General features: G+C 41.4%; 1 protein-coding gene across 1 annotated transcript in view; it reads left to right on the top strand.

The window, feature by feature from the left end:
- Nucleotides 1-12,951, top strand: part of ALPK2 (alpha kinase 2) — a 67,474-nt gene extending 54,523 nt beyond the window's left edge. Inside the window, 3 exon segments of the mRNA XM_077817139.1 lie at nucleotides 517-565; nucleotides 12,239-12,479; nucleotides 12,778-12,951. Of these exon segments, the coding sequence (XP_077673265.1) occupies nucleotides 517-565; nucleotides 12,239-12,479; nucleotides 12,778-12,951 (464 nt within the window).
- The last annotated feature ends 507 nt before the right edge of the window (nucleotides 12,952-13,458 follow it).

Genomic DNA, 13,458 nt, shown 5'->3' with positions numbered 1-13,458 from the left:
TTGGTCACCCAAAAAACTAAACAGAGAGCAAAGATTGTTGGGCCATGGTGCTGATATGCAAAGTGGTTTCCACATTGGAATACACTGTACCCCACCCCAGCTTGCAAACATCCAAATCCCAAAACTTAGGAACAATAAATGACCCTTATGCATCTCTTTGCAGATGATAAATGTTCTGATGCTGGATTCAGATGTTCCTTTAAGATGTCACAGTTGAAGTGAGGCTCCTCAGTTACCCTCCAGCATCGGAAACATTCCAGAGCCTTAGAGCTCCATTTATCACCCTGTTTGTAAATCACTGGAATGCTCCTGACTGCTGCTAGTGTTGTGAATCACACAGAGCAAAAACCCTACGTTTGAGGGGAGAATGTTAAAATATTGCCACTACACAGAGATGACTGAAACAAACTATAATCAATAAAGAATACCTAGCTGCATCTATAAGGCTATAAATCTGAAGACACTCCTAGAAAGCCTGGTATAATGCAAGCTCCCTGTTTTGTTTTGGTTTTGTAGGTGTAGGAATGAAGTTAACTGACGTTGGCATAGCAACATTGGCCAAAGGGTGAGTGAAAGACATATTTCTTAATGAAATATATTTGCATTGTGCTTCAAACTCCTCACAGCGTAAACCTGATGGGGGTGGGTGCATTGGAGGTTTATTTCTCACCATAACTTTAGGGGGGAAAACAATCCCAATGCAATTTCTGTTAACCTCCTCACATTCATAAAATATTAATGGGAACCTTCCTATCAAGAAAACACATTTGTTTTCCTCTTTGAAGAAAAGCAAACAAACTGGAGGTTTTGCTTTGCAGAATTTCTTCATAAACACTTTATCTTGGAACAAATAAGATATCATTGGTGTTCCTTGTAATATAACAAATAATCACCAAGATTTTCTTTTCTATTTGTTTTTTTTTTTTATCTCCCATGCAATACAAATCAATAGAACAGTCGATATTTAATGCTTCAGTTCCTATCTTATCCACAATGCAAAATTATTTGAAAAATGCGGGAGATGTGATGATTCAGGGGATGGGTAGTGGGATACAGGCCTACATTTTCAAAAGTGATTTTGTGTACCCATCTTGAGATACTTTATAAGGGCTTGATTTTCAGAAGTGGTGAAGAGTCACCTTCTGAAGATCAGGCCCGTTAAGGCACCTCAGTTTGAGCACCTAAAAAATGAGGCATCCAAAAATCACATGTTCTTTTTGAAATGTTTGGCAGCCCCAGTCTATCCTGTCTAGGTTGCTTGTTCAAGGCCAGCCCAGCCCAGAAGTGACTGAGAGTTGTTACTATCTGATGGCTATTGAATAACTGTTATGAAACACACAATGTCCCAGGAATGGGATGCATCCATACCACAACTCGCACTTGCTGGCAGTGACCATGGATTGATGGATATTGCAACAAGGTGGTCTGCCTCATTAAGTGCCAGGGACCTGGGGCCAGCAAGCCCTGTTCAGTGATCAGACCCAGCTGGGAAGGGAGCAAGTGATTGTGAAAGTCAGCAAGTGGTTCAGCGGAGAGGAGCTGCAGATGAGAGATGGGATCCTGCAGTAGACCTTGATGCAGCAGGAGTGAAGGAAAGGGCACGTTCTCCTTTCAGCACTCCTTTCAAAGGGGCCGGGGGAAGCCTCTGGGAGCTGTATCGTGTGGGGGACAGAAGAACTTCCTTCTGTTTTGACATTTTTCCTAAGTTTCATGTTGAAGAATAAAATGGTTTGCTGGAAGAGATTTGAGCATGGCAGAGAGTCCTAGGCTCAGCGGAAAGGTCAGAAGCCTACAGATACTGTCATTATTAGTTATGTGATACTAAAACTAAACATCCCTCCTACTTCCGGAAAACAGTGGCACCTTGTCTTATATATAATTACCCCTCTTCTCAAATTTCAGACTCAGTGTGTTAGTTATTCCTCCCACGACACACTCAGATGCCTCTTGTTTTCTCAGGCTTGACTGGGTGCTCTTGCGAGCCATGCAAGGCAGGTGAGGGAGGGAGAATGTCCAATGCAACTATATCTAGTCTCATAACTTGATGCACAAAGGAAACTCATTTAACGATTTGCTGGCATTTATTTAATTGCAAATTGTAGCCCCCTGCTTTGCAAAAACAAAAACCTCTTGGAGCTGTCAAACACAGTACAAGGCATTTAAAAGCAACGTGTCTATAAGTGGCTCTGCAATTATTTTAGACCTTCTTAAGAGACAAATATATAGAATTCCACATCAGAAATGAAAAGCTTAGCCCATTTATGTTATAATTCTTTTCCACTTCTCCCAAAGTACTACTAATTTTTAATCTGCTATAAGATAATAGCTAAAAGCACAGGCCCCTTTAATCCCTCTGTGAAGATAACTCATGTCAGGGAGTGGGAACTCTGGGTGATATCTTGGCCCCATTGAATACAGTGGCAGTTTTGCCATTGATTTCAATAAGACCAGGATTTCACCCACTGGTTTTTATGAAGTCTTCTAGAAGGCATGGAGCAGGTTTGCTCCCCTGGGACTGTAAGTGGTCACTCTTACCACCCTAGTACCCCTTGGTGCTAAGTCATGGTGTTGCAGGGGACTTCGCCTCTAGTGAAGTGCCCCCTACTGCCCACTTCCTTAGCCCCACAATGGCCTGTCTCTTTCAAAGACTTTTAAATTCAGTCCCTTTCCAGAGTAACAAAAGTTCCAACTGTCAATCTCAGTAAATCCAGATGAATAATTCTTCTGCCCCCTCAGGCTACACTGACATTCTTGGCTTCTTAACTCCTATCCCTGGGCACTGCAGAGCCTCTCTGTCGCTGTTCCCTCCCAGCAGGTTTCCCCCCATTGTGGTCCCCTCCCCAGGAACTCTCACAACTTCCCTCAGAGATCTCTCTGGTCATTAGAGGCCCTACATCAGGGCCCCTCCACAAGATCCTAACCTGCTGCCTGTGGGTCTCTTCCAGCCTCACTTTCTCAGGCCCTTCCCACCCTCCTCTCTCCTGGGACTCCTCCCCAGACTGAGTTCACAGCTCTGTTTAAGTAGTCCTCTCTCTGCTCCCTGGCATCTGAGGTGAGTCATTAAATTGGTTAGTCTCTAAGGTGCCACAAGTACTCCTTTTCTTTTTGCGAATACAGACTAACACGGCTGTTACTCTGAAACCTGTCATTATATAATTAAGTCTCCCTCAGCCTCAGCTGGGGAAAGCTGTCTGGTCACAGGCAAGGCTGAGCCTGGGTTGCCTTAAGGGGCCAGCCAGCCTGTGACAGTGGCTGAAGAGCATTCCAGAGGTGCAGGACCTTGCCTTCTGTCCTCGCTAGAGTATGTCATGGAGCACAGAAGCAGTCATACCAGGTCAGACCCCTGGTCCATCGAATCCGGTCTCCCGTCTCAGACATTGGCAGATACCAGATGCTTCACAGGAAAAAGTAAAAGCCACATAATGGAAAACATAGGCAACTATCCCAGACAGTTAGTTGCTGACTCCTCTCTGGAAGCTTGGGTGCCGTTATCCCTCATACACATTTACACTAGAAAATATGACTGAGTGATATTATTATTATTCACATAAATGTCTAACCTTTATTTAAAATCTGCTAAGCCCTTCACCACAATATCTTGCAGAAGTGAGATCCACAGATTAACCATACATGGGGAAATCACAAAATTCCTTTTATCAGTTTTTAAATGTCATTTATCTGCTGAGATGTTTAGTAATTCCAACCATGCCAACAATAACTGCTGTGAAATTTTGCACCAGAGAGAGAGAGAGAGAGAGAGAGAGGAACACTCTTTCCAATATTATTTTAACAAGCTTGTTGTTTCCTCAACTAATGCATGCTATTCTTTTCTCTAGCTTTGTTCTATGTGTTGTCACAGTTCTGTTCCCTTGCATCTTTCTTGGGTAGATGCTTGTGACAACCACTTTACATTATATTCTTTCTCGAGAAATCTGTACAAAAAACAGAACTGATCACAGCAATATGTACAAAGAGAAATATCTTTATTGGCTATGTGATTCTTTATATGCCAGAGACACAGAAAAAAACAAAGCTTCCCCTTCCTTCCCCCACCACCACCCTTTGTACTTTCCTAGCATATTCTAGGAAAACCCTTCACATTTCTAGCCTGGCACTTTTTCAAAATTTAAATTGATTTTTTTTTCATTGGCTCCAGAGTGAAATCATTTGAATTAGTCTCTCATCATCCAGCTAGAAAATAAAGAAATCATAAAAGTTTTAATTATGTTATGCTGTGCTCTGGAACTTGATGATTTATAGGAAGGCTTTAATGAATGTTATTATACAACATACTATGGGAAATTATGCAGATGAAAAGCCATCTGAGACAAAGAGACAGGAAGATGAGGTCAGACAAAGACTGTACAGTGAAATCTGAACTAAGGATCACCCCAAATAGACACTCTTTGTCTTAAGCAATTTAAATGTCTAGTGTCCTTTTGTTTGACTCATGTTATTTCTACAAGGCAACAGATTTTTTGCTGGTCCTGTATTTTCCCCACATTGTTCATCATTTACCCAGAAGGATGCCTTTGAGTTAATTTTTGCCAGACTGATTTTAAAACATGTTCGGATGGACAGGGGAAAACAAATAAATAGGTAGAATTCATCCACATCACAGCTTAGTATTGTAAACAAACAAATGAGATAGTAAATCTAGTATGTCTGTGAACGCATACAGTGTCATACTGGCTTATAATTCTGATAATGATTCTAATATTTTTGACTCTGTGAGACAGAGATGAAATGAAATGAAACTAATGTATCAGTTTTCAGAGTAGCAGCCGTGTTAGTCTGTATTCGCAAAAAGAAAAGGAGTACTTGTGGCACCTTAGAGACTAACAAATTTATTTACTCCTTTTCTTTTAATGTATCAGTGTGATAGCCGACATAAATTCTGTTATCGGCTTAGCTGCCTTTGCAGAGGAGATGAACTCATTGATCGAATAGGTGTCATATCTAATTCCTTTGAGCCTATATTGAACTTGGGGAAATTTTACCAGAATTATGGCTGAATGGAGACTATTCATAGAGTTTCTCTTCAATTCAGCAAGTAAATAAAAAGCTAAATTCACTCTGACAACACTATGACAATGATTAGCAAAGAAATAAAACCTACACTATACTGCTTATATAATTAAGTTGAAAAATACTATAATGTCATGCTGTAAACTGTTATTGATTAATTTAGAAAAGCTGATATGGCAAACGTCAGGAATTATTTATGTTCATTTAATTTCCCCTAATATTACTTTTAAAACAAGCATATAATACACCTAGCAAGAGACAGCCCCGATTAATATTCTGCATAGCATTTCTAGCATTGCCCAGTGCCATTAATCTTTTTATAAGCCAGAGATTCCAAGCAGTTAGAGTCTGAACCACAATGAATTGCACTGTCCAGAATTTATTTCTTTGTCTGCTCTCCGCGGTATCTCCCCCGCTTTGGTAGTGGTTATGAAGAGACTAGATGCTTACAACATTTAAACACATTTCTGATTGGTAATTGCTTTGCGTACCTTACCTGCCTGTTTTATCAGTGGAGTAAAAAGGCACAAAAGCACAAATTTATTAAATTGAAGTGTAATAGAAATGGCTGCAATAAATTGTCTACCACTAGAGGGCAAAGTTTTACTGGAAATGAAAAAAACAAGCCTTGAAAACATTTATCATTTAATTATTGGGGAGCACCGAAGTCAGCAACTTAACCCATGTAAATATGCTATTGGCTCAATTCTTTCTTAGATTTAAAACAAAAAAAGTAAAATACAATGATCTGATTTCTAGCAGCTTGGTGACAACTACCAAAATTTTAAGATTAGATGTTAAGTACCAAGGAGTAGCCAGTGTTTGTAAAAAACACAAAGGAAATGAGATCACGATATGCTTTTGTACACCCATAGCCATTGGGATTAAAAAAGGCTCCGGCTGCCAAATGTGGAATCTAAAAATTCCTGCACGTTTTCAAGCATGGAGAGCTTTGGGGTAGCCTACTGTGGAGAGGGAAGGCACTGCAAAGTTTGAATCTGGATCCAAATCCCAACTCCTCTAAATTTCAGGAGTTTTGGTTTGGGCTTCTCCCTAAACATGAGGGGATTTTGTCATAAACTGCATTCATCAGTGATCCAACTAGTTAATTAATAACACATGGTATGTTAAATAACAGATTAAACATTCTTTCAGGAGCTTGGAAAGGTCACTGAGTGCTCTTGAGCACAATACATATGAAAGCAAAATAAGGACATTTCCAATTTAGAAGCCATTCGCTGACACAAACCTCCTCCCCCATTACGTGTACCCGCAAGCTATAATAGCAGCAGAATGTTTGAATTAACCTCACTAGTCCTTCCAAGTTGCAGCTAGACTATAGTCATTAAGACTTTGCAGAACAAATGATAAATTCTAGATGTGTAAGTGACGGAAGGCTCTATAGAAGCACTGAGTTACAAACTGCAAAAATTGGATCTGGATTTTTGAATACCCCAAAGGCTGGGGGTGCTCAGATGCAAGGATTTAATTCTCACATGCTGTGGTGAAGAGTGTGGTATAAAAGGATAAATAGGTAGCTTTTGATGACCCATTGTAAAGATAGGGGCCATTCACAAAATTCAGATCCAGCCCAAGATTTTGCAGCCTCTCAACCTCCAAAATGTGGTGGTGTTTGCCTCAGAGGGGCAGGGTTGATTTTGTCCTATCTCTAGTTACAAAACCAAACAAAAGCCAATTATGACTGAAAAAGGGAAATGGGTGTGATTTGATTTGTGAATAAAGCTGGTGGAATAGTATTAATCACCTTTTTAAACTCTACAAAATGTTGGCCTTGTTTTTCATTCCTGAGCAACTGAAGGCCCAGTCCTGTTCGCTGAGAATGTATTCAGTATGTGCTGAATATTTCAGCTGAATAACTCTGAGACTGTGGCTTGTTTGTGAAGTTTTCACAAATTATTCACTTCAAACATCTGCTCTTTGTGGCATGTAATTGATGATATTCTATTTTTTTTTTTTTTTTGGTCCCTGATCGGATGATCAGCTCTTTAAAAGGAACATAGTGAGTGACAGAAACAAAATATGAATAGGAAAATAGTCTGAATTCATTAATCTGGATTTTCTTTTGAACTTGTTCGCCCATTAGCCAGAGACTAATTAACTATAGCCAACCGTCACAGAACTGGACACTCATCTGCAGTCTCTGAGTTTCTGGGTGCTCAATTTGAGACACGTTGGGCCTAATTTTAATGAGTGCTGAGCATCCAGAACTCCAGTTGAACTCAGTGGAAGCTCTGAGAGCTCAGCACCTATGAAAACCAGGCCCCAAATGTCTCAGGTTGGGCCCCTGAAGTTTGAATAACCCAGAATCAATCATCACTGATGAAAATTTGGGCCTAAATTAATGGACTAAAGAAACAAATAATTTCATGGTTGTTTCCTTCCAATATGTCCTCTGAGATCAATGGTGAATAGAAACGTGTACTGATCCTGCAGAGACATTACTGACATAAGAGTTAATAATTTATCCCCATAGACTGGATAATTTTTCTAGTTTCATGAGGAAAGAGGATAGGATTTTAAACTCTACCTTTTCATGACAAAATGATCTCAAACTGTTAAACTATTGGTTTCAGTACTATAGATCAGTGCATAAACTTCTTGCAGAGAGCAGGAAAGAGCATGTGAAAAATTTCCACCAGCAGGAACACAATTTCCATTAATGTGGCTTCCTGGAAAAAGGAAATGGTTTCCCCTTCTCAATTTGAAAAATGGCCAGTGCCTGCCAGGAGGAAAACCCACCACATTCATGCCTCAGAAACTGGTCATTTTGCACACATCTACAAGAGCAATCACAAAGAAAAACAACGATCATTCATTGCAGTGAAAGCTGTCAGATCACTAATGGCCCTGGAGATTCCAAAGCATTTAGATTTCTTCCTGCTCAATAGAACAGCCCTCCTCAGAGTGGAAGAGAAATGCGGCCTCTCTTTCAGTCCTGCAGCGGAAACAAGATATTTTAAATATTAAAGCAAGCAGATGCTCTCCAAAGGCTCTCTACATCACAGAGGCTCATTATCCACTCAGACACTGGCATCTGAATCTCTGACATGTACAGTGCTGCAGCATGCAGGAGAGTAATACAAAACCACTATAGAGTGAAGAGGTTTTAACTAGAACTCATTGAATTATTTGTTGTTGATTAATAGTCGCTGTGAATTTGGCCTTTATTTCCACAAACACCCAGTGCTTGGTTGAATATTCATGATTAAACCCCTTCAGACACAAACAAAACACAACAAAAGGAGAAACAAAGCACTGTCTCTGATGCATGCCCTTTCTGATGAGCTGCTGCTCTGCCCTGCCCTGGCCAATTTCCACAGTCAAGCCCAAGGCTATCCTCAGCTTAATCCAAAGACGAAACTCTTGCCAATGTCAGGTAGGCTTGCCTGTGAGAAGAACCATCCTCTGATGTGATTGAAGCCAGGTCTTCATGCTTCTAGAACGGGGCTTGGTCTGGGAGTCTCCTGGCTCTATTCCCTCCCCCCAGGAGTGGGAGAACATTCCTCATTCCCTCACAGAGCCCCAAGCTATTTTGCCTTTCTATTTATAATCTACCATAGGGCTAGATTGTAAGTGCAACCTGCAGAGCCGGGGAGTGTAAAGGAGCGGGCGCATCAGGTGCAAGCTACTGTAAACTTGAGTCAGAGTGTAGCGGGAGAGCACAGACTCTGTGCCTGATAATTACGCTGAAGGCCGGCAAAGGGACAAGGAGAGCCAGGGCTACACACACACACACACACACACACCAGCCAACAGGGCTGGCTGGCAGTGGTGAGGGCAGGATGAAGTACATGTGATGATGTCCACCACCTTGACCTAGATTGAACTAGAGGCCTCCAAGCCTAGAACCATGAGTCTCTACAGCATGAGCTGAAGAGCCAGCTGCAGCTAAGAACTGAAATAGACTCATGTCCTCTTTGGATTGGGTGCAGATACACACAGACCAGTGGATTATATATGCTGGATCAGTTCATGGGCAAATGCAATGGCTCCCTAGTATGCAGACAGGTGTTGTGGAGCAATTGTAACTCAGAGGGTGAGTCTGAGTTGCATTTCCCTTTGGGAGCTCCACCTGGAGCAGCACAGCTATATGCCACTGCCTGCTCAGGGAAGGGAATAAACTCTTACTCTTGGCCCTAAATGAGTCAAGCAGGAGATTTCTCTACTTCCACCAGACAGGCTGAGTAGCGTGTCTAGAGCAGGGCAGGTCCACCACCTTATTCACTTGTCAGGCAGATAAATCCTCCCCTGCCTGGCTTGGCATGGGTATGTTCACATGACACATAATAGCAACCTCAGTGTAGTGCTTTTATTCACTAAAATTCCCACAAAGATTTTTAAAAAAAGAAAAAGAGTACTTGTGGCACCTTAGAGACTAACCAATTTATTTGAGCATGAGCTTTCGTGAGCTATTTTTTTTTTAATATTCAACCAGCTCCAACTTTAAGGAAGGGGCTGAGATTGTAAGGTCATCACGAGGAGACAAAAATGGCCAAAAATATCAAAAATTAAAAGACTGAATTCAGAACTTCCCTCTCCTATTGAAGCTGATCTCCATAAAGGACACCAATAATTTCACTTACAAGATAATGAGGGTTTGTGAACTTCTTTCCACATATATTCAAGGCTGCAATGATTTGTTTAAAATCATTTAAGACAAGATTGTGTGTGTGCACGTGTGTTTAAACATAAGCAACAAAGTCTATAGATACATATGTGTGTGTGTGTCAAGGTTCCTTCCCCACTCTGAACTCTAGGGTGCTGTTGTGGGGACCTGCATGAAAGACCCCCTAAGCTTATTCTTACCAGCTTAGGTTAAAAACTTCCTCAAGGTACAAACTTTGCCTTGTCCTTGAACCCTATGCTGCCACCACCAAGCGTGTTAAACAAAGAACAGGGAAAGAGTCCACTTGGAGACGTCTTCCCCCAAAATATCTCCCCAAGCCCTACACCCCCTTTCCTGGGGAAGGCTTGATAAAAAGCCTCACCAATTTGTACAGGTGAATACAGACCCAAACCCTTGGATCTTAAGAACAATGAAAAAGCAATCAGGTTCTTAAGAGAAGAATTTTAATTAAAGACAAGGTAAAAGAATCACCTCTGTAAAATCAGGATGGTAAATACCTTACAGAGTAATCAGATTCAAAACATAGAGAATCCCTCTAGGCAAAACCTTAAGTTAAAAAAAAGACACAAAAACAGGAATATACATTCCATTCAGCACAGCATATTTTACCAGCTATTAAACAAAAGGAAATCTAACGCATTTCTAGCTAGATTACTTACTAACTAACAGTTGTAAGGCTGCATTCCTGATCTGTTCCTGGCAAAAGCATCACACAGACAGACAGACCCTTTGTCCCCCCCGCCCACATATTTGAAAGTATCTTGTCTCCTCATTGGTCATTTTGGTCAGGTGCCAGCAAGGTTATCTTAGCTTCTTAACCCTTTACAGGTGAAAAGGTTTTGCCTCTAGCCAGGAGGGATTTTATAGCACTGTATACAGAAAGGTGGTTACCCTTCCCTTTATTTTTATGACAGTGTGTCTGTAAGGAAGCAATGGAGTCTGCAATATGAATGCGTGGGTGTGCGGAAAAGCATTACTTACTTTTTGGGTATGTTTGAGAAGCTGTAGGATTTGTAAAAAGAACAGGAGTACTTGTGGCACCATAGAGACTAACAAATTTATTTGAGCATAAGCTTTCGTCAAAGAGTTTTTTCCCACCCTACGGTGGAACTATGTGTTCCATCATGATCTGACACATGGGAGTTCCAGGGTGGCCTTTTCATCTCATGTGAGATTACTGATGCTAGGAAAGCAGATAGCCTGACATTTCAAACTCCCTATTCCGTCACCTTAAAGGAACAATAGAGATGCAGAATGAAGCTGTTAGAGGTAAACAGAGAAAGATACTGTCACGCTGCCTTAAAAGATAGCTTTTGGTTTCTGTACCACCTGCTTATCTCCTTTGGTGAATTTTATTCTACAAATCATGCTAGTACCGAAAGGCCCATCCGTCATATAGAGATTGGGCTTTTCTTCTTGGAGCAGGCAGCATCTTTATTGGCACTAGGCAGGCTGCCTGGGAGAGAAATGAATTGCCCAGGACATTTTAGGACTGTATAGTATATTGCAGCTCAGATATTTTCATTTTGATGCTACCAGATAAATTTGTTCATGCACAGCTCCCAACAGGACAAAGATCACTCTCCTGATATGATAACAAACAAAACAAAAAGACAGTCCCTGCCCCCAGAGCTTACAATCTAAGCCAAGCAACAACAGATAGATACAGAGAGATGGAGAGGTTTCAGAGTAGCAGCCGTGTTAGTATGTATCCGCAAAAAGAACAGGAGTACTTGTGACACCTTAGAGACTAAACATTTTATTTGAGTATAAGCTTTCGTGGGCTACAGCCCACTTCATTGGATGCATAGAATGAAACGTATAGTAAGAAGATAGCTCATCTTAATTAATTAGCCTCTTACTCCACCTTTTCAAGTTCTCTGTATGTATATATATCTTCTTACTATATGTTCCATTCTATGGATCCAATGAAGTGAGCTGTAGCTCACGAAAGCTCATGCTCAAATAAATTTGTTAGTCTCTAAGGTGCCACAAGTCCTCCTGTTCTTTTTAGAGAGATGGAGAGAGTACAAGGGAACAAGACAACATTGGTCAGCTTGACAGGCTGTGGCCCCCCCACACACTAGCCCTGTGTGTGAGCAGCAGGGACACTCCTTCAGAGTAATAATGATCACACTTACCCACTCCTGTAGGCTTCTTCTATCTGAGGTGCCCCAAGCACTTTATAAAGATTATACTGTGGAATTTTCTTTGTTTATAAATTTATCTAACTAAGAAGTTTGTTAACTAACAATTGTATTAGCCACAAGTTGAAATTATAGATGGAAGAGGAATAGTTGGAACACAGGGCTGAGAGCCAGCCTCCTGAGCCCTGTTTTCTGCTCTGCAGCTGACTCACTGATTGGCCTTGGGTGAGTCATTTAGTCTCTCTGTTCCTCATTTTACCATCTAGAAAATTGGGATAATACTTCTCTCCTTCAAAGAGGCGATGAGAGGCTTATTAAATGTTGTAGTGTTACTTATGAATCCAAAGTCATACCGTAGACCTGGCTTGAAAAACAAATCTTGAAATTCCTTTTTTGTTCTTCTTCACTGGTGCAGATACAAAGGGTTTAAAGGCAACTGCGCCATTTCCTTCATTGATCAGTTTAAAGCCCTCCACCAGTGCAATAAGTACTGCGAGATGTTGGGGTTGAACTCTCTCCACGGCAGACATCAAAAACAGAGGAAACCAACAGCCATGAAAAGCAAAGTCCCTCCGAACTCACCAAAAGTGCAGAAAAGAGTGGCCAGCACACAGGCAGCCAAGACAAACATAGACCTCCTGTCTTCAAAGCATCCAGTAACACTGCACCACTTCGCACAAGCTCCTCTCTAGAAATGGACAGGTACCGAAAGACATGACTGCGGCATTAGACTGAGCCTTCTGCTTTATACCAACATTTGGAAGCTGTTCTTTGATAACAGCAACCAGGAAACCAGCTGCATCTGTGGCCTAGCAGGCTACAATTCAAAAGCAAAGGAAAGTTTTCAAAGCCAAACAAAGCTATCTGCCTCGATTAACTTTCAAGTATTTTTACATATGTCGTATCTGGGTATGTCTGTGTATTTGCACACTCTGTGTCTTGGTCTTTGTGCAGGAGATGGGTCACTGGAGCATTTCTATCCTCCATTCGCAACTCCTAGATCTCTACACCAGTGATACTGTGGCATGCAGCAGCTATGTAAAAATAAAACTACTTAAGCCACCACTTAGTAAAGGTTTTGGACTAGAGCTCGATACTGGCACTGGGGTCAAGGATGTACGAGAATAATTGCTTTATTTCCTAACTCTTTGCAAAGTTTTAATCCTTACTATACTCGTATTCCTTGTACTTTTGCCAATTAAATTTCTTTTAAAACAAGCATAAGCCACATGGGTATTTGGATCATAATACACACCTGTTCTCTGGACAAGCTCAAGGATTTAGCTGCCACCTATGTAGCTTTCCTCCTAAAGTTCAGTCACCTAGTTGGAAAAATCCTAAAACTGGGCATCACCTGGGACTTTCTTATCCACAGAATTTGTTTTCTCTCTGAGGCCCTGATCCTGCAATTAAATCCATCTTTCTCCCACCCAGAGCCTGTTGCAGGATTGGGGCCTGAGGGCGCAAGCTGCAGGATGCTGAATACAACTCATACTGAAGTCATTGGGAGCCAAGGATATTCAGCACCTTGCAGGACTAAGATCTAATTGTCGTGTGATGGGGTGCCCACCCCACACAAGACCTGGAGGGGTTAAAGGGCCGGCCAATTAACTGCCCAGGCTGCACCTGAAGGAG

Source organism: Eretmochelys imbricata, chromosome 5, assembly GCF_965152235.1.
Source record: "Eretmochelys imbricata isolate rEreImb1 chromosome 5, rEreImb1.hap1, whole genome shotgun sequence".
In the NCBI taxonomy this organism is placed as follows: Eukaryota; Metazoa; Chordata; order Testudines; family Cheloniidae; genus Eretmochelys; species Eretmochelys imbricata.
This window is presented reverse-complemented; position numbering and strand designations above follow the sequence as displayed.